This window comes from Chiroxiphia lanceolata, chromosome 13 (assembly GCF_009829145.1).
Source record: "Chiroxiphia lanceolata isolate bChiLan1 chromosome 13, bChiLan1.pri, whole genome shotgun sequence".
Taxonomy (NCBI): Eukaryota; Metazoa; Chordata; class Aves; order Passeriformes; family Pipridae; genus Chiroxiphia; species Chiroxiphia lanceolata.
Window position 1 is genome coordinate 2,006,086 of NC_045649.1, and position 25,718 is coordinate 2,031,803.

General features: G+C 56.6%; 2 protein-coding genes across 2 annotated transcripts in view; one reads left to right on the top strand and one right to left on the bottom strand.

Annotated features, from left to right (window-relative positions):
* Window positions 1–8,175, top strand: part of ATP6V0D1 (ATPase H+ transporting V0 subunit d1) — a 34,319-nt gene extending 26,144 nt beyond the window's left edge. Inside the window, exons 4-8 of the mRNA XM_032700855.1 lie at window positions 884–963; window positions 4,620–4,697; window positions 5,309–5,485; window positions 6,226–6,303; window positions 6,808–8,175. Of these exons, the coding sequence (XP_032556746.1) occupies window positions 884–963; window positions 4,620–4,697; window positions 5,309–5,485; window positions 6,226–6,303; window positions 6,808–6,969 (575 nt within the window). The 3' untranslated portion in view covers window positions 6,970–8,175. The remainder of the gene's footprint in view (window positions 1–883; window positions 964–4,619; window positions 4,698–5,308; window positions 5,486–6,225; window positions 6,304–6,807) is intronic.
* Window positions 8,176–8,722: 547 nt separating this feature from the next.
* Window positions 8,723–25,579, bottom strand: HSD11B2 (hydroxysteroid 11-beta dehydrogenase 2). The gene is made up of 5 exons (XM_032701521.1): window positions 25,285–25,579; window positions 11,273–11,485; window positions 10,821–11,006; window positions 10,066–10,203; window positions 8,723–9,586 (listed from the first exon to the last, which is right to left on the bottom strand). The coding sequence occupies exons 1-5, from the start codon at window positions 25,577–25,579 to the stop codon at window positions 9,225–9,227; spliced, it is 1,194 nt and encodes a 397-aa protein (XP_032557412.1). The 3' UTR covers window positions 8,723–9,224.
* Window positions 25,580–25,718: the final 139 nt, after the last annotated feature.

Sequence of the window (25,718 nt, forward strand, 5' to 3'; positions counted from 1 at the left end):
TGAGTGAGAGTTAAAGAAGTCATAAAGTCCCGCCGCTGGGTTTATTGTACCACTTGGTTGGAAGCAAGGGCATGACAGCGTTACATTACACTGAGACTCATCTTCATCTGCAGCTTGCAGCATCCTGTGTTCAGTCTGAAATCTGTGTTCTTTAGGTGGCAACAACTTCTCCAACTCCCTCCCAGAGGTACTCTGGCAAAGTATGTAGGGCTGAGCATCCCACCAAATCCTACTAATTTGTCCTGTCTCCTGTTGCTAACTTCCATCTAGAAAATAAAAGCCCTTGGAAGAGGTGGAAAATATGACCGATAGACCTGACCAGGAGAAACAACTCCTGATTCCAGCCATGGAGTGTCGTGGGCAGTGGCATCCCCATGCCTCCTCAATCCCACTGAAATATTGGAGAAAGGGGGAGAATCATCAGTTCCTCAGGACTCGGTGGCTGCTGTCTCACGGGTGCTTAAGCGCTCCTGCCGTGCTGCAGCAGGCATTTGGAAGCTGCCTTGTCACCTCCAAGCCCCTGCCCAAACTGGGAACAGTTTGGGGTTTGCTTATTTTCCAATGCAGACTGCTCTGTCACTGATGCTGAGGCCCAGAGCTGAGAATTTCTGCTGGGATAGGCTGTTAGCCAAACCATAGGACTAAGGGGTCAACAAAGATTTTCATGTGAGAACTCCAAAAATTGTTATGGCCTAGGGAACCATGGTGGAGCCTGAGGTTTTGAGTCATGGCAGTTTGGTGGCTGCTGAAGGTAAGGGTCAGGCCTAGGAGGGACAAGCTGAACACAGGGTATGCTTCTGCCTGGTACTGTTCAGGAGTCTGGAAGGTGCTGAGCATGGGTCTGGTTAGGGCAGTGCTAACTCTGTTTGTGGCTCTGTTTCAGCTGCTTTCTTCCAAGACTGCATATCTGAACAGGACCTGGATGAAATGAACATTGAAATCATTCGAAACACGCTGTATAAGGTAAATGAGTCTCTGGGAAGGGAAAGAGATGTTAACTTCCCTGTTTATTCCTGGTGTGACTATAGCTCTGTCTTGGGTCAGGAGCTCCAACCTAGGCTACCTTTCTTCTGCCAAAGACAAGAGGGTGTTTTTCTTTTGGAGTAGACATAAAAATAATTTTTCTTTCTCACTATTTTTCTTCCCTGGAATGGTGATTAAACATGGCCAAGAACTACTTGCATCCACTGGAAAGTAAAGACAGTGCTTTGGAGGGGCCTGACATCCAATCACACAGCTCTGCTGAGGCAGGGCACCAGGACTAGGCAGAGTGGGGGTTTTTTGGAACTGTCAAGAGTCTGTGCAGGAGGTTTTACCTTTGACTGAATCTGCTCAGGCCCCTGGTAGGCAAGAGAACTCACTACATGAGTTCAGATGTGTCATTAACTGCATTTGTAATGACTACATCTTAGGCTTGGTTGAAGGACTCCCACGGGCTTGGCTCTCTGTCTTGAGCCCTCTCTGAAGACCCTCCACCAATCTGCTCAAGCCTTGCATGGGTGTGGTTGGGGTTAGGTGGTCTTGGTAGAGGAGTGTAAAAGGTGCAAGCTGGGGGGGGAGACTACTGGGGGGAGACAGGGATGTGGAGGGGCTAAGGGTCTCCTTGTCCTGAGCTGTCATCTCCTCTACAGGCCCCATCTGGTTTTAGCAGGCAGTGTCAAAGCATGTGTTTATGTGCAGGCTGTGGCTATCGCTCCATCTCGACTCTCTGGATCAAGGGGGGGATGCAGATTGTATCTGTCAACCTTGTTTTGGCTGGTCACAGCCAGCCTGCAGTCAGTGTGACCTCTGTTTCCCAAGGAAGCTGTGGCCTGTTTGGAGAGGCAGAGAGCAGGTCAGGCGTGAAGGGAAGAAGGCAAAGGGAGGGGAGAAGGAGTGGCATGTCAGCAGTCATGCCCAGCTGCCTGTGGCCTCTGGCATGTACTGGCCTTTGCTGTAACGGGGAGGGATGGCTGTGTGCATAAACACCCCCAGCCGTGCAGGGCACAGGTCTCCCTGTTGAGGTGAGGCAGGAGGGGAAAGACAGGGAGCAGACCAAGCACAGGGAAAACAGGTGTGGGGGGGGGCATCTCCTTGGTCCCAGCTACCACGTCCTTTCCCATCTCCTTTTGTTATGCTGCTTTTCATTCTGCTCTTCCTACCCCCAAATAGAAGCATAAGTGCCTGGTATCCCTTGGTGTGTGCTGGGTAAAGAGCAGCCCCTGGGGAACACAGGGGCTCCATCCATAACAAATCACAGGGCTGCAGGGGTGGAAAAGCTGACTGCTGCTTATAGGCTCTCACTTGAAGCCACCTCTCTCCCCAAGGACTGGAAAATATGTAACACAATGCAAATGAGGGAAATAAAATCAGGTGTGGAATCTGCAGAGAGCTGCTCCAAGAAGCAGGCAGGTGCCTGGGATGGATGCCTGTGTCCTTGAGGAGTTGGCATGGGAAGGGGAAATGCTGCCTCCCAGGCATGCTGGAGGTTCTTTGAAGGAATCTCTGAGTGTGTTGACAGAAGGTTTGAACAGGATTTAGAGGAGGAAAGCCATTACAAAGGTTTCTTGTTAGCAGTGGCAAGTGAGAAGGTTCTCAATGGAAATATGGTTAAGATGAGGAGCAGAGGTTGAAAGTGGTCAGTGCAGAGGGTGGTCAGCAGCTGAGTCCTACAGTGAAGGTATCCTGGCATTGTTATCTTCAGTGCTTACTCCCTCTGTTCCACCTCTTCAGTGGATATGTTGAAGTGAAGCTGGCTGACTGTTGGCCTTTTTCTGATGACCTTCCTGTAGGAACCAGCTGAAGGAGCTTTGTGACTGGGCAATAAAATAAAGCAGGAGAATTACTGTGGATAAATGTGGAGTGATGTATGGGAGAAGCAAGGAGGTAATCCTAACTGTGCTTGTACAGCAAGGGTCTCCTTGTTCCTTCCTACTACTAAATGGAATCCTGGGTAGTGATTGACCTAAGCAAGTGTCTCTCTACAAGGTAATGTGTTCCTAACAGTAGAAAAGAACTGCACAAATATCACTGTGCTGCTGCATCCATCTGTAACATTTTGACATGGACACTGTCTCATTCGTCTCATCTCTAAGTATGAATAGTAGAATAGGAGAAGGTGATAAGGAGGACTCATTTAAAGGCTTGGGTATGATGACTTCTGTATGGAAAACTACCAAAAAAAGGCTAGGATTCCTCACCTGGAAAAGGAAGGATTCCCAGCTGTGGTGGTATTCACAGATAATGTTGGAAGAATCAATGTGGATGGACAGGCCACAGGTCTTCCTATAAGCTGGATTTGACAACAAATGAGGCTGGCAGGAGGCAGAGGGGGTGGTTCATGGAAGTGAAAGTCCATTAAGGATCATTAAATGCAAAGAAACCCCCATTTCTGGGATAAGGGCTTCAGGACACCAGAGAGTTTCTGTAGGTTGCTGTCACTGGGAGGGTACCCAGTGTGGCTGTTTTCCTGTGTTTCCAAGGTGTCTGTGGTACTGGATCCTCATTCACTGCTGCATATCTGAGTACACCTGGTTTTGCTTCTAAAGCAAAGTGTGTGTGAACTCTGATAAGGGCAAAGGTAATAACTGAACCTCTTATCCACGTTCCCTCTCCTGTCAACCTCAAACAAAGTCCATTATCCACGTCCTTATTCCTGTGGTAACTGCAGGCCAATGCTCTCCTCCACCTGAGCAGTGGCGAGTGCTGGAGAGGATGTTTCTTTGATGTGTGATGCTCACCCCAGTACTCTCCTCTTGCACTGTGTGGTTACAAATATTTACAGAACACAGTAATCCAGGTGCTTTCCTAGTGCTGAGGGTGTCCAACACGTGCATTCTTGGTCCGTCTTCAGTCCGGGAGTTGTTGTGACAAAGCAGAGATTTGTGATGTCTCAGCGTCATTTTATTCTCCTTTGAAGAGGCTCTGGTTGCAGCTCTCTGCCCAGGGAAGTGCTTTATCACACGATCACTTCTTCTGAGAACGTTATTGCTGAACGATACTTTTAGCCATGCACAGCCTTCCTGGGCTCCCCCTGGGACACAGAGTCATCTTCCAGCTGGATCACGGTACATCTCCACAAAGGATTACGTTTCCTGGAGGCAACGTTGCTGTCCCTGGCCTTATGGTTTCTGCAGTGCTCCAGTTGGGATGGAGACCAAGAGGCCGCAGTGTGAAAAGAGAATTAGAGGGGATGGCTGGTTTCTTTCGCAGATGTCCTGTCTCATCCCTTGACTCTGCTTACACAGCGGTACTTTCTGAGTGTAGGTCTCGCAGCTATGGTTGTGTGGCTTGGCACGTTTGTGGAGGCCAGAGCAGGGTCAGGAAACCACGTGAGACTTCAGTAAATGAGTTAGATGATTCAAAGGAGAAAAATAGGCTTTAGCCTTGCTGCCTGGGGATCTTGCCCACAGTAAGCTCATGCAGTCACTTGAACGAACCCAACCACAACCCGTCATGTCTGCAGCTCCTGGGGAAGCACTGTCCTTGTGTGGGCAAGTTCACACGGGGCCAGAGTTCCTGTGCTGTGTTAGAGAGCATCTGGGATCCTCCCTGCTTGCTTCCTGTCCTCTACTGAAGGACCCTGTGGGACAGTAGATGAAGCTGTGTAGCAGAGTGCTCACCTGCCCTCTCTCTTCCAGGCTTACCTGGAGTCCTTCTACAAGTTCTGCAAGACTCTGGGAGGCACCACAGCAGATGCCATGTGCCCAATCCTGGAGGTAGGTCTGGAAACTCCCATAGCTGGCATGGTATTGTAGTGATGTTCACTGCTTTCTGTTCAGGCTCAGCTTGCCTGCCAGCATGAAGGATGCTCAAGATACTCTTCAGCAACCCCATGCCCACTCTGCCTGCTCACTGGGAGACCTGGGGAACACTCTCTGCACATAACTTTAGTTCCCCAGTCCTGATCTTGCCGGCTGTTGACACATTTGTTGCCTTTGTGGCAAGATCTTAATCCTCTCACATGGATAACTAGCAGGAGAGCAACCAGAGCTGCTCAGGGCACAGCAGGTCTCCATGCCAAGGCTTGCTGTGGGATGTTCAGGGCTCAGGAGCAGTAGGTGAAACACACTCCTGGACTTGGGCGGGATTTGGCTTGTGCCTGGGATGGGGATTTCCTCACCTGCCTGCTCCCCAGGCATCATCTACTGGGCAAACTGGGATCCTGCACGTGTAGCCTGCCCTGGCTGAGCACTGGAGAGCTGTGCACATCCTAGCAGGCTCCTCATGCTGCCCTCTGACGTGGCTCTGTGCAGAGCAGCTGTGGTATCTGCTGGCCTCTGGTAAGGATGCTGCATCCCAAGGTGAACCTCTCTCTCTTGCCCCACAGTTTGAAGCTGACAGGAGGGCCTTCATTATCACCATCAACTCCTTTGGTACTGAGCTGTCCAAGGAGGACCGAGCCAAGCTGTTCCCGCACTGTGGCAAGCTCTACCCCGAGGGCCTGGCTCAGTTGGCCAGGGCAGATGACTACGAGCAAGTCAAAAACGTTGCTGACTACTACCCTGTGAGTGCTCTGGGGTGAGGGCCATGGGGACTGGTACGAGGACCTGCTCTGGGTCAGAGCTTCTCAGGGATCTGGGGAACTTGTGGATTGACAGCCTGGGGAGAGGGGTGCCTGTCTTCTGCTGCTGCTGTTGGTCCTGTGCTCTGCTTGGCCAGGTCGCACTTGGCTTTCCTGGGATGCTGTTGGCTTGTCAGTTGTGGTTGTCATTCCAGTGGTGACTGGGAGACTGTGCCCTGTCCTGGGGTGTGGGGACTGCCCTCACCACCAAACCCTTGAGGTGTTAGTGTGGCAGCAATGACAGGCTCTCCTTGCCTGGTTTGGGAGTGGAAATGTGTCTTCAGTAAGAAGTGGCGTGCCCCATCTCCAGGCCTGAGCTCTGCTCCAGTTGCAGGGGAGACGCTGACCTGGGAGCACATACTTGGATGTGTCTGTGTTCCTCAAGCTGCTCTTGTGCAGGCTGGGGACCTGTTTGGGGTCAGTGTCCCCTTCTTGAGCAGCCAGGGCATGTGCCAGTGTGTGTGGGCACAGGGGCCTGGCCCAAGCACTGCAGTCTGTACATGGAGGGGGCTGTAACTGATGCCCCTTCCTGCAGACTCTAAGCGACGATACGGCTTCTTCAAAGGACTCCTGGCTTCTCTGTCCTCTGCTGACTTGACAGGGTGGCCTGTCTGACACAGGGGGCCCCCAAGTGCTGCTGGGCTTGGGTATGGGATATATCCTCATGTAATGCCTTCCTGCAGGAGTACAAGCTGCTCTTTGAAGGGGCTGGCAGCAACCCTGGGGACAAAACCCTTGAAGACCGGTTCTTTGAGCACGAGGTGAGTGACACCTGAGGCGCTTCTTGGCATGTACCATTTGCAGAGCTCAGGGTGGCAGCAAGCTGGTGTGCTGCTCTGTTAGCAGTGCTGTGGATGAACATGGTTTGGGGGAAGGAAAAACACACTGCTCCTGCACGGGAATGGGGGCCCAGCATGCTCGGAATGTTTTCTCACCCAGACAGGTTAGAGCACATTTTGGGACTGCTTGTGGATATTTGGTCTATCGATAATAAAACCAGAGTGTAACTACGTGGGAAAGGAAGATTTTCATGGTACCTGAGGGTATAAATATTTCCCCCTTCAATGTCAGAGCCTGTCCTGAGCCCTGTGCTGTAGGCTGGAGCTGTCCTAAGGACCTAGAGAGATGCAGAGCAGGATACCTGTGCTGAGCCTTCCAGCCTGCTGGGAAGTCATGGGCCCTCCCAAGCGGGTCCACACTTACCTTGACCAGCTCCTCCCATCTGAGGTGGACAAGTGACATCTCCTCCTTTGGGCTTTCCCCAGGTGAAGCTGAACAAGCTGGCCTTTCTCAACCAGTTCCACTTCGGGGTGTTCTACGCCTTTGTGAAGCTGAAGGAGCAGGAGTGCCGCAACATCGTGTGGATCGCAGAGTGCATCGCCCAGCGGCACAGGACCAAGATCGACAACTACATTCCCATCTTCTAACCCTGCTCTGCTCCTGCCCGACCCTCCCGCCCCTGGAGTCCGGAGGGACCCCCGTCTAACTCCCTGAGTTGTCCCTTGCCCAGACTCCAGGGATGTCCCATCTGTGGAACTGGATCAGATGAGGAAACTGTATAGTTGCTAGTTAAATTATTCACAAGCTGAAGTTTGAGTTGTGTGTGCTGTGAGGCGTCCGGAGGGACCAGCGGCCCGGAGTTGGCCCTGTGCAGCAGGAGGGACACCTCCTGTTGTGTGTCCAGTGGTCCAAGTGTTCCTGTACTAATTACTGTGTACGCTTACGCTCACAGAGCGAGCATGAGCTGGGGGGAGCTGCCTCCAAGGGGGTCCCACCGCTGCAGAGGAACAGGTCAGGTCTGCCATGGCTGGGGGGTCCTCTGTCGGTGCTCTGCACGCCTCCTACTCGGTGTTGTTCCTGTGAGATGTAGTTTGAGTGTGGTCTGTAGCGTAGCCCATGCTGCTGTGCAATCCCTGCATCCCCTTGTAGCTAACCCTGACCTGGGAGGGACTGAGCAGCCCTAGCCAAGACTGGGACAGAGCCTGTGGGAATGTGAGGGCAGAGCCACAGGGCTTGTGGAACACACTCCTCCCACTCTGGCAGCGTTTGCACTCTGTGTTTGCAGAAGCAGCTCTCATCAGTCTCTCTGCTGCCATGGACAGGGTTTCATAAGTTGCCTGAGCCCCTTCATCCCCTGGAGACCCACAGGTCGCAGTTTACTGTCACAACCCTGCAAGAGCCAGGGCTCTTTTGGTCTCTGCAGATGCTGATGGACCCCTGCACCTCCTCAGGGCAGACATCCAGGCTCCTCACCTGTGGAGGACAGACTGGCAGTGCTATGGAGCTGTACAGCACAGCTGGCTGTGGGACAGAGCAGCCCTTGGTCACCACAGTGAGGGCAGATATGTCTCAGGCCCTGCCTGTCCATGGCCTGGGGTGGGAGCCAAGCCCTGGGCATGGTGTGGCAGCCCTGTTCCTTGCTGCTCTGTCCTGGCTAGCTTTTACTTGCACTCAAGTTCTGGGAGATGTGCTATGGCAGCAGAGGACCTTTGCTGGTGGGAAACACGCTGCATGCTGCTGTGGGGAGGGATCAATGGAGAGCGGCTCTGTCTCAGCTTGTGCTGTGGTCACCTCTGCAGTTTGTTTTCCTGTGACCCCCTCCTCTCTACATCAATAAATATCTGCCTACTGCACTGTGCTCTCCTGCTTACTTGGGCATCTGCTCCCACAGCCCCAGGCAGAGCTTCCATCAACCACAGGGCTTCTTCCCCAGGGAATCTGATAGTTGCGGTAGCGGAGCCTGGTGTGACTCCTGCATGACTTGGGACACTTGTTTCTTCCACGGGCAAGGTGGTCATACCACCCCGTGGGGCCCAGGGCAGTGCCTGGTCTGTGGGTGCAGCTGGGTGCTGAGCTAAAGGGGTGCAACCTTAGGGAGCTGCATGGCTTGTCACCCTGTGTGGGGCTGTCCACGTGTGGCACTGTCACCCCTTCCATCCTTGCCCCAGCAGGGCCACAGCATTGGAGCAAAGCAAAAGGAAGCTTTTGGGCTAGGGTTGGGGAGGAGCAGGGAGTGGGCACAAGCCCTTTCTGGCAGACTGACCTCTTTTCTGGGACTCCATGGCTCCTGCCACAGTGCCCAGCATAGTGCCAGCTGTGACCCGGCTGAGCTCTGCCCATGGGCAGGGCATCCCTGACCAGCATCACAGTGCTGCACTGCGGAAGGAGACAGCCAGAACCTGCTGGAATATCAAGAACGGCTTTATTGAAAAAGTGACAATCACGTGGTTCATCTCGTGGAGAGCTCTGCAGCACTGGCAGCCCGGCCTCGGCCCCTGCGCTCGCCGGGAGCACGTGGAGTGTGTAATGAGTGGCAGGGAGGCAGCAGCCACAGGGTCCCAGCCCTGACCCAGCCAAGAGGTGACGGAGACGAACAGCTCTGAGAGCAGTATGGAAGATGGTGGGTAGCTGAGGAAATGCCCGAGGTACATCCCAGCCTGCGGAGCTGCTCAGTCAGGCAGGGATGGGCCCCTTGGAGGATGCACGGTTAGAAAAAATACAAAAAACCAAGGTCTCTAGAAAATGTTGATTCTCGCACAATAGAAAATAGATCTACCTGATTTTGGAAAGAAATTTGGTTTTTAACGTCTAGTGCTGATTGTTCCCCCCACGGTGCAGGAGGGCGCTGCCTCGGGGGCCGGCGCGCCTGGAAATCCCGGGAGAGGCCACGCGCGGGCCGAGGTCAGGCCTTCTTCACATCGTTGTGGTGCTCCCGCCGCAGCGCTCGCGGCAGCTTGGGGTTGATGAAGAACCCTTTCAGGAACAAGTCTCGGACAAAATAGGGCAGGTAGCGGTGTATGAAATACATGAGCCCAAGGCCCTGCCCTGGGTAGTAGCGCACGGCTGGGTTGGCAGCCAGGAGCCCGTCCGTGATGCTGTTCACCACCGCGCTCAGGTCCTCCACCGCCACCTTCATGAACTGGATGAACTGGTGGTTGATCTCCTCCACGTAGTCCTCGCCGTAGGCCTGCAGCAGCTCCTGGGGCAGGCTGGCCAACAGCCGCTGCTTCTGCAGGTTCCAGAAGGCTGGGTCGCACGTCGTCCCTGCAAGGACATGGTCCCCTGTGAGCTGTGTGGCCACTCCTCCTCCAGCCCCCCTGCCAGGGGTGCCGGCAGCCCCAGTCACCTCCCAGCCTCCTGACAAGGTCCTTCTGAAACTCTGGCAAAGATCTGCCACAAGGGAGGTGCAGTGGGAGCACCATGGTGGCTCTTGGTAGCACCGGACTTGACCAGAGGTCTCAGACTCTGCCTGCAGTGGGGATGGTGCTACCATAAATGTGGCTGAGCTGCTTCTACCAGCCCTTGTGCCATCGAATCTGCTGGCAGGACTTGATCCTGACCCTATTTCCCATCCACCAGAGCCCAATGCCCACAGGATAGCCACTGTCTCCAGGGAGTGGCTGGAGATGCTCAGAAGCTGCATCCTGGACCACCAGCTGCTCATCCCATTGCTCCGTCTCCTGCCTCCCTGGAATAGCTGCCCTTTGCCTGCGGGCGCAGGCAGCGAACAAAAACCCTCTTACCTGTTTTGTAGTAGCCAGGCAGGATGAGGCTGACTTTGATCCCCCAGGGCTGGAGCTCGCTGCGGAACGTGTCCATGAGCAGGCTGAGGGCTGCCTTCGAGGCCCCGTAGGCTGCCAGGCAGGGGAAGGGCATGTCTCCTGGCAGGAGGGAAGGGATGAGTGAGTGGGTGCTCAGGGAGGTGCTGCATGGCCAGGGGGCAGGCAGGGACTGGAGAGGGGGCGTGGGGTGGCTTGTGTAGGGCTGTGCCCCCGACCTCTCTGCATAGAGAGGGCTTAGGGTTTGATTTGCTGAGAAAACAACTGAGAGTAGATTCAAATTAATGTTTTAATGGGGGAAAAAGTAGGGTGGGAAGAGGAAAGTGGTTTTACCTCCCTATGCAGCCAAAGCTTAAGGTCATCATCTCCAGTGGAGGATTAATATGTTTTAATGGGAAGAAAAATTTAGGGGGAGGGGTGGAAGAGGAGGCTGGTTTCCCACCTTCGCCGGGGCTGTTGTCCATGGTGGAGGTATGTGGCAGCTGGGTTTGGGGTTGCCTGTGCTGTCTGTAACTGGGCTGCCTGTCCCCAGGCCCTCCAGCTCCCCATTTCCCTGTGCCCCCTGTGGGGCTCAGCAATACCACCAGCTCATCCTATGGTGCCTGGGGCCAGTCTGATGCAGCTGGCTGGAAATATGGAGGTGCCCAGGGGGTGGGAGCCACACCCACACCACAGGGGTGCTCAATTGGGGGTGCCCAGGCTGGAGGGGGGCTGCTCACCTGCGGGGCTGCTGACGGTGACGATGCGGCCGCCGGCGGAGCGGAGCAGGGGCAGCAGCCCCTTGGTGAGCTCCAGGGAGCCAAAGAAATTCACCTCCATGCAGGTGCGAAACTTGCCCAGCGGCGAGAGCTCGGCGTCGGCGATGGTGTCGTTGAAGCCAGCGTTGTTCACCAGGCCCCAGAGTCCTGCAGGGACAGGGTGCTTGAGAAGGTGATCTGAGTGGGGACCCCCACCCCGGGAATCCCAGCTGCTCCCCAGGCTCATGAGGGTCCCACAGGGGAATTGCAGAGTGCCCCAGGACAAGGGCTTTCAGCAGAGGCTGTTGGCGCGGGTGCCCGCAGGGATGCAGCCTGCTGTGGGGGCACATGGAGGCTTGGCACTGCCACGCTGGCTGCAGGCTGAGGTCCCAGGGAGCTGTGAGGGGTCCTGGGGGGCCACCAAGGGCTCCTACCTGTGCTGTTGGTGTGGGCCTGGATGTGCTGTAGGACACGCTGGATGTCGTCTGGCTTGGTCAGGTCCATCTGCAGCAGTGTCAGCCTCGCTGAGCAGCTCTGGCGCAGCTCCTGGGCACCAGGACTCTGCAGGTCCAGCACGCTGGCGAACACCCGAAAGCCCATGGTGTCCAAATGCCGGGCTGTCGCCTGCCCGAAGCCCGAGTCACATCCTGAAAGAGACAGGAGCCTTGCAGTGGCCAGTGACAGCCATCGTCTGTCCCCAGCCCCCAGAGACCCCCTAGCTCTGCCTCTCCATCCTGGGGGACCAACGCCAGGGACCAACCTCCACCCCAGTATCAGTTCCCCTTGCCTGGGGACAATCTCGGCTGTCACCCTGCTGCAAGTCCTGCCCCACCAGGACGTGACCTTGCCCTGGGGCATTTGCGGGTCGAGGAGCTGCTGTTTTCTCTCTGTTGCGGAAAAAACATTCCCTTATCTGCAACCCCATCGCCCCGAGCGCCTCCCTAATTGAAGGTGCAGGCAAACCCGCAGGCACCAGCAAGGCACCGGCACAGCCCAGAGCCCTGCAGCGGTGCGGGGTGGGAGCCGTCAGGCCCCAAAATAGCCTCTGAAAGCTCCATCAAGCACCTTTCAGAGGTGGCATAAGGCTCCGTGGGAGATGCTGCCTTTTGCAGAATGCTTTTCGCCTCTCAGAAATAGTGACCAAGAGGCGGAGCACCCCCTCGCCTGGCTGGGGGATGAGGAGATTAGGAAGTGTGGGGGGAAAGGGATTTTGCTCTGCTCCTGTCACCCTGCATCCTTCAGGGGAGCATCCGACCGGGATGTCCTTCTCTGGAGGGCACTGGGTGCTCCATGCCCGGTCCCAGCCTCATTTCCTCCATCTCGCTTCAAACGGGCACCACAGGTGACACTGTCACCCGCAGAGCCACCATCGGGGTGGCTGGGGGACAGCCCGGGTGGGAGCTGGGCACTGTGGGGCGGTGACAAGGCCCGTAGCCAGGGTGGAGCGGCCAGGATGCAAACAAACAGCGGCAGCAAAGTACAGGCTGTTCCCGGGGCCGATGGCAGCGCTGATAGCTCGGGGAGTCTGTGCCACAACCGCTGCCCAGGCACATTAACCATTAACAGGGGAGCGCTGCAGGGGCAGCCCCATGGCCCTGCACCCTCCTGCCTGGCACCCTCGGGTGCTCCTTAGGACATGCCTGAGAAGGGCCCCTGTGCAGGAGCCACCCTGGGATGGATGCAACCGTGGCCCTGGGGACTGTCACCCCACGAGATCCCAGCACCCCTCCCACCAGCCTCAGGGGGGCACAGGGACTGGCTACCCCCCAGCTTACACACCCCCATCAGGGCACTTCCAGCTCTTCGGGTGCCAGCTAAGCCATCAGCTCAGCGGCTCTGGGCCAGTCCCCAACTTTAGAGCTTTACTTTATTGCTGCGTCAGAAACCCATAATTAAGCCCGTGGCCAGAGTGATAACACACCCCGGAGGTGCTCAGCTGGCAGGAAGGGGCTGCAGGGACCTCCTTTTCCCATGCAACACCCAGCATCCATCATGGATGAGTGCCAGGCTGGCTCAGCATCACCCCTGGCATTGCCCCTGCATCACCCCCAACACCCTGGTGCCGCAGGGAATGCTCAAGGTGCTGCCGGAGCAGTACCTTCCACCTCTCCTCTCCCCAGGAACAGCTCGTGCTGCCAGCAGCCAAATAGATAAGGTGCATTTCACCTTTCCCAGCAGTGCAGGAGAAAACTGCAATAAAGATAAGGTTTAAAAATAAAAGTGCTCGTGGCCACGGCCTCACCATGACGCAGCTGATGGGACACGATTACCTGTGCTGCTCCCACGCAGCCAGCAGGAAAAGCTTCCAGTCCAAACATGAAGTTTCCTATCACCAAATGAGCCTCAAAACCCCAGGAAACATCCCCAAAACCTGAGAGAGACAAGTTTGCCAGATTGTTTCGGGCAAGTCTGGCAAGGAGGGAGCAAACACGGCCACGTGCTGTCCAAGCCAGGCAGGATTTGTTTTGCCTTAGAGGAGGAGGGCGGTCAGAGGGTTTGTTTCGGAAGTTCTAATTTATTCACACAGACAAGAAAAAAAACTCCTGGGAGGCTGGCAGGAGGCCCGGGGCCAGGAGGGTGAGGATGCTCTGGTGTTATTTAAGGTCTCCGACGCTGCTCGGCTCCACATCTGCTGTGCTTAGGCCTGGCCAAGAGTGCAGGGAAGGACAATGAAACCCCCGGGCCCATAACACGTGGCCCCAAAGCATGGCAGCTTGCCCAGGGCCTGCTCGCTCCCCATGGCCACCAGCACACGAGCTGCTGGCCATGCTGGAGCTGGCACAGGAGCCGTCACCGCTGGCTCAGCCCCACCGGGATCGCTGGAGCCGGCCAGTCTGTGCGGCCCCGGCGAGGCTGGCGCTGGGCTCGCCGCCCTCCCAGGATGCTGCATCACGAGGAGATGCCGGCGCCAGTTCCTCCCACCCCAGCTCCCAGCTCGCCAACTGGTTTTGCAGTTGTGCCGGCGGGAGGGACATGGTCAGACCGAGCACAGGAGAAGCCCAGCACAGGGAGCGCAGCAGAGGACAGCAGGTGCCTTGAAACCCCCCATGGCATCCCCACAGACCCTGGGCCAGCAGAGAGAGGCTTTCGCTGTAGCAGGAGCAGAAGAGAGCCTGAGTCCAGTTTGCAAAATCCAGCAGCGCTCCGCAGGCTCGGCAAGCCGGGGCAAACTGCCGCACCAGGGGTCGGCCGGCATTTTGCCGGAGCAGCGGGTCAGCAGCAACTCCTGAGGACTTTGCAGAAGCTCCAGACGCTGCAGCGGCTCCCCCAGGAGCGGGACACACCAGCCTCCACTGGGACTCTGGCATGAGAAGCCCTGGCTTTGCTTATCTTGAGCAAGCAAAAAAGTTTGGCCTCCGGCATTGCCATTGGGGTGCCCTCCCGGCCGCACAGGGAGGGCAAAGAGGACTGACCCCACGGCATCGTGCCCTTCTCCAGCGACAGCAGAGCCACCGCAGGGGTCGAGCTGTGCCAGCCTGGCAACCAGCCCACCTGCACCGCCTGTGCTTCCTCGCCGACAGGAGCCGGCTGAAGCCGCAGTCCCGGTTTGGTGTGGACACGTTTCTTTCAGGTGAGTCGGGCACGGTACCACACTGACATTTGGCTGTCTCAGGTATTCACCCTGCTCCTGCACCAGCACCGAGGTCCCCACGTGCAGACACTGCTCAACATCAGTGCCGCAGTTCGCTGACCGGAGCAGAGACGGGCAATAACACGGCTACGGCCTGGGAGCTGCCAAACCACAACCACCCCCTGCCCCTGCCAGCACAACACCTGATGGAGGGCTGGGGGCACAGGTCTGCAGCGCTGCTCATCCCAATGAAACATAGGAGTGGCTTCCTCTCCCAAGATGTGAGCTGTGAGTCCTCATACCTGAGCTACGCAGCCTCATCCCTGAGCTGTGGAAGTGCAGTCTGTGCACCTTAATCCCTGAGCTCCAAGCTGAGCATCTTCATCACCAAGCCATGAGCTGTGTACGTCCTCACCCTCAGGCCACGAGCTGTGCATCCTCATCCCCGAGCCACACACACTGGGAGAAGACCAGGGAGACCTGCAAAACCTCAGCAGTGCAAAGCACAGCTTGGCTGAAGAATTTCCATGTGGCCGTGAAGCTGCCCAGAGCCTGGTGGGCTCCTGGGCACAGCAGCAGCTCCCTGGAGCTGCTCTCTCCACAGCCACCCCATCGTGGGACCTCAGTGTGGAAGCTGAAGAGAGATTGCCCCAGGGCTGAGCATCCCTGAGATGGACCAGCTCCCCCAGGGTTATCCTGGCAGTGTGGGCAGTCAGCAGCCCCAGGGGCTGCTCACCAGGCACCCGTCAGCAGCATCACCCCCTCCCCAGCTCTGCAGGCCATCGTCTGGGTGCCCCCCACTGTTCCCCAAATCCCAGGACATCAATCTCACCTCCCACCCAGAGCTTTAGGGCTGTGTGTCCCAACACCCTGCCCAAGATGCCTCACCAAGATGGAGCTGTCACCACTGTCAGCAGCCTCCCAGCCCCGGGAGGGTGCCATGCTCACAGACACCATCAACTGGAAGGGAGCTGCAGCACCAACGCCAAATGATTTAATATGCTGAGCTTTGTTTCCATAGGCTCATGCTCAAATCCTGCCTGGGATGCCAAGCTGCACATGGCCTTCTGGCCCTGACAGGGTTCACCACCACCTTGGATCCAGCTTCTCTGGGCACAGGATGGGATTTAGCCAGGCAACACTGCAGGGAGGCTCAGCTGGGCACCTGAGCAGGGACTCATCCCAACTCAGCTACTTGGGACTGTTCATCTCTGCTCCATCCTGGGATGGATGGGGAAGCCCAGGCTGAGGTGGCACCAAGCAGGGATGGTGCCACCAGAGGGGATGGCTGTTCCCAAAAGGGACTCAGGGAGGGGCTCCCTGCCCAGTGCAGGTCCAGGCAGGATGAAATGCCCGGCACCATCCTGCGTGGGCAGGGCAAGGCCCTGTGGCCAACACCTCCCGGATACTGTGAACATTTGGAGCAAGGAGCGATAAAGGGGTGATGTCAGCCTTGAGCAAGAGGGAACAAATTCTTGGCAGGACACAGGAGAGGTAGGGAGGGGAAGACAAGAGCACTTGTGCCCACAGCAGCTGAGCCACCATGGCCACCCACTGGCCACAGCCTCCCCAGCCAGACATTGGCCACCACCTCCCACAGCCGAGGTCCTTCCAGGAGAGTGGGGCTGGGCAGGGGCACCCACAGCCCCTCACCCATCACAGCCAGTGGCATCACTGTCCACAGGAACCCTCACCCCAGCCAGTGGCTCTCATGGCATCACGGCATTATTCCATGTCCCCACTCCCCACAGAGCCCCCTGGGAGAAGCCCCCCTGCCCAGGCACAGGCAGATGGATACAGGACTGGGCTGCTGGTCCTCAGCACCCGGGTTCAGGATGCCACAAGCCTAATTAAATTAAATTAAAGCCAGGAGATGCCTTCAGGGATGATCCAAATCCCATCCCAAATTCCCAGTAAGTGGACAATGCAGAAGCCCCCCACCTGAGCAACCTGGGTGGGCATCTGTGCAAAGCCTCATCCTCCTTCCCAGGCAGGACCTGAGCCAAGGAGGGCACACACTGCCCCCTGCTCCCCCAGGACCCCTCCTGCATAGTACAGTTGGCACAGGCACCTGGATTGAGATTGGTGATGGTTTCCATAGCCCAGGATAAAAAGCCACATCCACATCCCTCCAGTAGGTCCTATGGGGCACAGCAGGGGTCACACAGACCCTCAGCCCCCCCAGGGAAACCCATGACCACGGCTGAAGGCAGAGCTGGGGATGTCCATCCCCACAGGGAGAATATGAGCAACCTACCCCCTCCCTGTGCCAGGGACAATAGCCAGATGGTGTGAATTACAGCGGATTAGCCAAGTGTTCCTGGAGCCTCACACGCCATCCCCTCCACCTGGGAAGTTATCTTCCACTTAAAAAACCAAGAGAATGGTGGGAAATCTGATTTTCTGCCTAGACAACCAGTGCAGCCAGGCAGAGATGATGAGGAGCCCCGAGGCCAGTGTGGATGCACCCACAGCTCCTGAATTAAAGCCCATTTCTCGGGAGCTGGTGCATCAACATCGGCAACCCAATGGCACACGAGCAGCTGGGAGATAAATCAGTGTCGGGAGCCCACCCCAGCACTGTCACTAAAAGCCACCCACACGTCTTATCTCCCACCAAAGCTGTGAGCAGCAGATGCTGCTTTCAACCAGTGGGGCTAATGAAGGCAGGAGCTTGTTAGTGCCCTGGGGCATCCAGGACAGGAGTGAGCCCAGACACCTCCCCCTGCACAAGGCCAGTGCCTGGTGGGATGCCAAGGAGGTTGAGATCCCGGAGGTAACCCAGAGATAACCCAGCCCTGGCTGGGCAGTAATGCTGCTGCTGCTGAGGAGCGACCCTGGGCTCACAAGCAGGCAGGGTGGAGGAAGTGTCACCAGCAGCACTGCTGCGGTGCTTCGCAGAAAAGGGGCACAGGAATTTCCTAGAAGCAGCTGCTCGCTGCACCCGGGGCCGGACGGCACCTTCCGGCAGCCACCGTCTCCAGAGAGGGGAGATCCTCTCCCCAAAAGCTGTGCCAGGACTCTCACATCAAGGATTTGAGCTTCCCTTGGGCAGGGATGAGCAAGATAAGACAGCAGGGCTGACATCAGCTGGCTCAGCCGGTACATCAGAGATAATCTGGGATGGATGGATGTCCCTCCGAGAAGAGGAAGTCGTGAAGAGCTTTGGTGATAACCGGGTTAATAATCACCTTCAGAGGGAACACTGTGAACTGGGAACACAGAGCTGACAAGCTGCTAAAGCCATCCATCAGAAAGAGCTGTCACTGGGAAGGACATCCACAGCCCAGGGACAGCTCGACCAGATTGGTGCCAATGCCAAGCCAGCACTGCTAACATATCCACCTGGGCTCTTGGACAGGCTGGGAGCCAGGCTGGGAAGCTGGAAAGCTCCACCAGCCATGGCTGGGATGTGGCACTGGAGATGCTCCCAGGGAACAAGGTGATGGCAGCAAAGCCCTGGCACCTGCTGGGCTGCAAAAGGGCTCTCCAGGGACTCCCAGCAGGCTGGAGAACCACCAGCCAAGCCCCATATCCATCTCTCCTGTGTGCTAATGAGCAAAGATAGGCAGAAGCCATGTCTAAGGTCTGCTACAGGCAGGTCTAAGCCATCCACAAGCAGCTGAAGGGAAGACCAGCTCTTCTACATGGATCACTATGAGCCATCACCACCCTGGGACATCTCAGGAAAGGTGTTTCTCACCAGGACAGCAAAGCACCACAGCCACTGCAGGACCAGGAGAATCTCTGGCCGTGTGGTGGGTCAGGTCAGCCATGGAACAGCCCCAAAGTGCCACCCAAGACAGGGTGACAAAGCCCCCCCAGCACTGTGGACAAGTCACAGGTGATGCCAGCAGGGACAAGGCCATGCTGAGACAGTGCTGACCAAAGCAGCAGCTCCAGAGCCAGGCCAGGGGATCCCCATGTCAAGCAGCTCAGAGATTGTAGCACCACAATAAGGCTACAGTGGTTTCAATGGAGCTCTACCAGTTCAGGGGTATTTTAGTGATGAAATTCTACTTTGCTTGTAAGGTACCATCTCATCACTCTTCTTATTACAAGAATAAACTCCCACTACATGCCACAAGCCCAGGCAAGCAGAAAAACTGGTGCAAGCCCTACCCATCCCCACATCATGATGGGCTCTTCAGCTGCACTAACTATTTTCTCTCGTAGCTTCCAGATCCATGGGACTTTTTTTTTTTTTTTTTTTTAGAAGCAGAGCAAAACACTTGAGCAATTTAAGCCCCCGGGCTCAGAGCTGTACTCCACGCCCACCTTAAGCCACACACCAGCCCTTTCCATACCCAGTTCAAGCTGTCCCCTCCTCACCCTCCACCTGCAGCTCTCAGTAGCTCTTCAGAGTCAGAGTTTCAGTATCATAAGACTATTTTGGTGTATTGTCCCCAAAATGCATGAAGGTGGCCCTCCAGGCTGATGTGCTTGGACACAGTCATGACCCAGGCAACGCAGCACCCACAAATGCCCTTCAGCTTAGGCAGAGCCCAGCACACCAGCTGAAGCAGGGGCAGAAGTCACCACAGGATGGTTGCACACCTCAGGTTAGAGCTTGTCTCCACCTGGTAACCAGGATCCTGGAGAGGAAGAAGCATTTGTCACAGTGGGTACTCAGAGAGGGGTGAGGCCCTGGCACAGATTACCCAGAGAAGCTGTGGCTGCCCCATCCCTGGAAGTGTCCAGGGCCAGGTTGGATGGGGCTCTGGAGTAACCTGGGATAGTGGAAGGTGTCTCTGCCCATGGCAGGGGGTGCAACGAGATGGTCTTTAAGGTCCTTTCCGACCCAAACCATTCAGAGATTCTACAATTCTGAGAGGCCAGACATTCAAAGACACCACAGAAGAAACCAGGGCAGGCACCTCAGCTCACCAGCCCATCCCTCCTCTCCATTCCCAGCCTGCCTGGGAGTCACCCACCATCTGGCTCCACAGGGTCAACCACCCAGCAAGAGGAAGCGCCGCCACAAAGCCTGTAAAGCCAAAAACTGCTTTTCAAGATTACAGCCTTAGAGCCAGCAAATCCCAGGACAGCACCATGTGTGACAGGGAAGCCAGCTCCCAGGGGGAAACTGATAAAGCTCAAGGGCTGGCAGCTCTCCAGGGGAGAAGGAAGCAGAAGTGATATGTTGCACATGGAAGCATGCACGAGCTGGGACAGAAGAATGGGGACTGGATACGGTGGATGTGCCACAGTAGCCAGGGGGGAGTGGAAAAGGGAGTAACAGACAGGTGCTGGAGAGGTTAAAAATAAGAGGTCCCAAACCACACCTATAGCAATGCACTGGAAGCATGAGGGCAACAGTCTGGGGCATTTCCCACCTCATCATACGGTGGGATCATTCACTTCCAACCACCCTCTCACTAGCCCAGGTTGCTCCAAGCCCCATCCAGCCTGGCCCTGGGGGTTCCACAGCAGTATCTCAGGTATGTTATTGCAAGAGGGGCATCAGGTGAAGAGGCACAAAAGCCCTGCAGCCTTTCCTCCTAGGGAAAAAAGCCCTCCAGCTAGAGTTTTAGACCAGCACTGAAAGAAGACTACGGTGAGAAGGCAAATGCTTGCCCAGGTTTGGTGGAAACACCTTGAAGAGCCCCCTCACCGTATCCCTGCTCCAACAAAACCCTGGCTGGGCAAGCCCACCACCCCTGTGCTACTTGTAGTGAAAGCAGCAACAGGCTCTTCTGTAACCAGATCCTGGCCTGAGGGGAGCTAGACTCAACAGTGGGTAACACAATCCCAGGCCTCATTAAAGATGTGCTGCTCATTGGACTAGAGGGCAGCAACTGCCTACACTTCTCTCCTTCCGAAAGCATCCGTTCCCATCTGACAATCTCATTTCGGCAGGGAAGTCTCTGCTTTGTTGCTCTCATGTCCCCGCATAACCCCGAGGGCTAATCAAGCCAGCTTGGGTTTCTCTACCAGCTCTGGTCTCCCACAGTATGAAACCTCAATGCGTTTTTCCTCCTAATTAGCTGTGCTCATCGTTTTTGGTTAACAGTGATAAAAAACCCCACCCCGACAGGTCTGTGTCACGAGCGGGCTTTGAAAGGGCTTATTTTATAGCTAAGTGAGAAAAAGCTGAGCTTATCAAACCACATGCCTGTGGTGGGCAGGGGTAGGTGTCTATTTCTGAAGAAACCTCAGAAGGGGAAGAAGAGTCCTAAATCCATGGAGGGCTGCTGACAAAGTGGGGGGAAAGCTTCAGCCCTGCAAAGAGAAGGAGAGAAAGCAGCTTTCCTGCTCTGCTCCCAAACACCAGCAGCAAAAGGGTGTTTGATTTTGGTCCTGTCCCACCCCTCAGCTTAGAGGGAGCAGTTGTCTCTGCTGTTAATTTTTAATAGATTCTGGAAAAATCAGAGCGATTTCAGGGAAATAAGCTGATTTCCAGCCTGCACATATAGAATCACAGAATGGTTTGGGTTGGCAGGGACCTTAAAGATCACCCAGTTCCAACCCCCCTCCACTGATCCTGGGGAAAGAGCCCCAGGCACCTCTGAGCTGGTTCACTGGCTCCAGAAGCAGAGTGGAAGTCACCTATGGAGAACTGCAGCACCTTTGCATGAAGCTTTTCTCATGGTGAAGCTGCTGGCAGGCTCAGCACCAAACACAGGCTGTGATCGTGCTGTGCCAGTGCTCCAGCTGTGTCCTGGCACAGAGGTGCCCATCCCAGAGCCAGCCCCAAAGCCTTGACACCCCCCCAGCACCTCTCAATCACATTTTTAGCTGGAAAATAGATCCAAGACAACATCAAAGTCCAGACAGGAGCGATGCTGCTCTTTTACCACGGAAAGTCATTTACCTTCGCAGCAGAAAGTGAGAGTCCCAACATCTGGATTGAATCACTCTGTCCTGCTGCAGTCACCAGATGCTTCAACATCTGTGGAGTCCATGGGAAACGCTGAAGTGCCGCTTGGCTGTGATCAAGTTGCAAAACCTCTGTTAACCTTGAACATGATCTGAAGCTCTGACCCATTTCAGATTGTTAATGGGGCATGCGATTGTAACGAGAGCACCTCCCCAGGAAAACCACGCTTCCCCTGCGGCAGGAAGGAGAAGAGAGGAGAACAGGGCTGGTTTGGGTCTGGGCAGCCTGACCTGCCAACCAATTTTGCTCACAGAGATGATTTGTGGGAAGACAGACCAATCTGCAGGTGCTCCTGGCTTCATAGGCTGCACCAAGGAGGAGCAAGGATGCAAGAGACCCAAATTATCTCCCTCAGGCAGCCACCATGATGTTTTGGGTTATTTCAGAACTAATTCGGGTGCAACCACCACAGACAGAGCAACAGTTCACTAGTTTCAACTTCTCATCCAAGCTGAAGTGTACAAACCGATGCCTTGCAACACAACTCCTGTCGTCCCTCTGTCCTGGCAAAGCCCTGCAGACAAGCAGGGTCTGTGGGCTGGTTTGCCTTTGGTCTTTTCCAAGAATCTGCAGTAAATTGGGCAATTGGCTACTGTCCAAAGAACCACCCCAAGCAGTCACACATGGCAGAGCTACACAGCAGCAAGAGGCTTGCACTGCTCCAGCTGCACAGCAGAGCCCCGGGATGCCCCTTGCCATCCCCTCACCACCCCCAGGCACTACACCCCGTCGTGTTGGGTGGTTTGCATGGACTCACCGAGTTTCACAGGCATCCAGTGAGACCACAGGGACCAAATGATGGTCTAGGCTCACATCTAAACCGAGCCAGTCAAAGCCAAACCTTACACTGAAGTGCTGCCAGCCTGAGTCTGGAGAGGCCAAGCAATGGCAGCTCATCACCTCCTGCCAAGGCTGCTCTTGCAGACCATCACCCTTGCACAGGCTCTGCTTTTTGTATCAGTTCCCTATGGGAAGGAGTAAGACTGCTCCTCTTTGCTCACACAGCTCTGAGGAGTCCAGTGGCCCTGAGGACACTCAGTGGTGCTGTTTCAGATTTGGGAAGGGGGAAGCACATACAGAAGGCAGCCCTTGGATGCTTGGAGCAAGGCAGCTCCCAGTGAGCCGCTGGCACCACACAGGTCCATGGGTGCCAACCAGCAGCATCAGCACTCCTAGGTGCCCTGTCACACACCATGGAGAGAGATGCCAGGTATCTGCTGCCTTGCAGCTTCCCGGTGCCAGATCAGGCAGCTGCCCGTACCCTGCCTGCCCACACCACAGGCGTGTTGGGGTCCCTGCAGCTTCCCACATTTGGTCAAAGACTGTGCCAGGTGTGGGCTCATTTTCAAGGCAGGGTCGGGCTCGGGGCAGGCTCAGGTCAGCACACCAAGGGAGGCACGGACATGGCTGCTGTCTCCCTCCCATCCCAGGCTGGAGCAGCTGATCTCCCCTCCTCATCCCCACCATCCTCCTGGGGCTGACCTCTCCCAGCCCCCGCTGCACAGGGGGGCATTCTCCTCCCTGCAAACAGCTGTGATCTCCTCTAGGAAGACAGGATTAACACTTTCCTCACCTCCTACCCCCAGCCAGGCTGCATCCACCGGAGCCACGCTCTAGGAGAAGCTGGACCATTGGGATGCAGAACAAGAGCCCCAAGGTCACAGTCCCAGACAAACACATCCCTGCCTAGCCCAGGGGACACACCATGAGAGAGCACAGCATTCCTTGCTCCCCTCTGGCAGCAGGCAGCTGCCCATCCCTGCTCCGGCCAAGCCCCAGTCCCACGTGCAACAGCCAAAATGCAAACCTGTAGCAGATGGGAAACGCCACAACTTTCCAGTCCCTGCTGCTACCACAGGGTCAGCAGCTTCGCTCTGCAGCAGCTCCGCAGCTGCTCAGCTATTTTCCCACTGAGCTGCAGAGTTAGTTTTCCTTCACCCCCTCCCATAAACTAAGTTTTATTTAGCCAGCAATGTCCGGACTAGCACATGGAGCTGGAGCATCACATGCAGAGCTCAACTTGGGGTTGTTCCCAGGGAGAGTGGGCAGCTGGAAGAGCTGGGACACATCGACTGGGAGATAAAACACCACCATAGCCACATTTCCTTGCTCCAGATAAGCATCAGTGAACCTGCTGTGAGATTAAGACAGCAGCCAAGAAGTGTATACAAGGAAATGATGCCCAAAGCTTTTCAGGCTGAGACTTGCAGTGCTCCATAGTTGGCATCAGGAAGGACTTTGTGGCATTTCTCAGTTGACCTACAAGGTCCAGCATGACACACAGCATGGCAGAACCTCTGTCCCTGACTTCACACACCTTCACCCATGCCCAGCATCCCCAGGCACCCAGCTCCATACTTCTCACTCTGCCGGGCTTTGCTTCCCATTGGCAAGAGGAGGAAGGCCAGAGCTGATCCTCCCTGGCTGCTCCCACAGGAGACACCAGCAGTGACACCAGCAGCCACTCAATACCCAGCTGCCAGGAGGTGTCTGGAACTAATCCGCAAAAGAATCAGGCTAATTACCATGCAAATACCCGAGCGAGGGATGCCATCCCCAGCAGAGCAGCCCTCGCATCTGCCCCTTGGCAGGCACCTGGTGGAGCAGCAGCATGGAAACACCGATCCTGCACCACGGGCTGCGCCTCGAACCTGTAAAACTGCAAAGTATTTACAGCCAAGAGCAAACACACCAGAACTGCAGAGGTGTCACCTCAATGCACCGGGGTAAGAACACCTTGTTCCAGCCACTGACTCACTAATTATACAGGCAATGCCACAAAGCCAGGGCTGCCAGAGCTGGTGTGCCACAGGGCACCTGTGAGCACATGGCTATCAGACGTCCTCCCTAGGCAGCCCTGCCCCAAAAGGGCTTTGACCTTCACTCAGTTGAATCATTCATTCGTCCACCGCCTTGCTCCTCCAATCTTCTTCCTCCAGAGAGGCTTCCCTGCACTTCCCACCAGTGCCACAGAGCCCTTCAAGCTGCAAGGGGGACTCAGCTCTCGCCTCAATTTTTTAGGAAACATTAAACCCTCTTCTCCAACTTAGGAGTCTCCAAGCTCAGCCCAGGCGTTCCCACCAGGATGCAGGCTCCCTGTCCTTGGGAACACTGCCAAGGTTGTGCCCACAAGTTTCCCTCTCCTCTGCATTCATGCAGAGCCAGCAGCACCTTCTGGGCACACCTGCAGCAACAACCACCCCAGCTCCAGCGCCTCCTCCTCACCCTGCCTACTGCCATCGCCTCACAGCAAAGCACTGCTGAGCCCAGCTCTCTTCATCATCCTCCAGCTCCACTGCCAGGCAGAAGGAGTGGGGAAAGGATTTGTATACCAAGATATCCTAAAGAGATTCAGCACCAAGCCAGAGCTGTGCAAAGCCTGGGAGCACAGCACATTCCTTGTGGAGCCACCTTCCCCATGGAGGAGCTCTGGGCCAGGCAGCCCACAGAGAAGGCAGGCAGTGGTTGGGCAGCATTTCCCAAGGATACCCACGGAGCGAGGGGAACAGCCTTACTTGCCCCCAGCAGCTCCCAGGATGGAGCTTGGATGAAGCAGTGATGCTCAGCCCTGGATAGCCAGCTCTGTTGCAGCCACTAGAGATGCCATGAGTAGCTTTCCAAGAACAAGCACGGCTTCAGAGGGGAGGGGAGGAGAGGGCAGCCTTTGGGCCAGCCGAGGGGGGGTCCCAAGCCAGTGTTCCGGCTCTACCCCATCCAATCTCGGGGCTCCCAGAGGAAGCAGCTCTCAGCATCGTGCTGCAACTGGTACTCAACACTCGAGGGGCCAACGCAACTCCCTGCTTCGGGGGCAGGTACAGCCTGGCCGCCTCTGCTCGGACGTGGAGGAGGATGAGGGATGCGCTGCCAGCGGCGGCCGGTCCCCAGCGGGACCCCGCGGACAGCAGCGCGCCGGTGCCCTACGGGACACCCCGCTCCGCTCCCCGCCGAGCCCAGGCGGTGCCGTCGGGGCGTCGAGGCCGTGTCCCCGCACTCACCTGTGACAAGGACGGCTCTGCCCGCCACCGGCAGCAGCCCGCGGGGCGCCGCCCGCCACAGCAGCAACCCGGCGGCGGCGGCGGCCAGGGCCAGCCCCAGGGGCAGCGGCAGCCAGGCGCGGCACAGGCTCTGCAGCGCGGCCAGCAGCGCCAGCGGCAGCACCAGCCCCCGGCCCAGCGGCGGCCCCAGCCCCCGGCCCGGCCCCGGCGCCCGCCGCGCCGCCCGCAGCGCCAGGCTGCCGGCCAGCGCCGCCCACAGCGCGCCGTGCGCCCAGCGCTCCAGCCCCGGCTCCATCCCGGTGCCGATCCCGGGCCCGGCACGGCCCCGCCGCTGCCGCTCGCCCGCCCCGCCGCGCCCGTTTATAGCCGCCCGGCGGGGGAGCGGGGCGGGGCGGGACCGGCCGCCGCCAATGGGAGACGGGCGGGACGGCAGC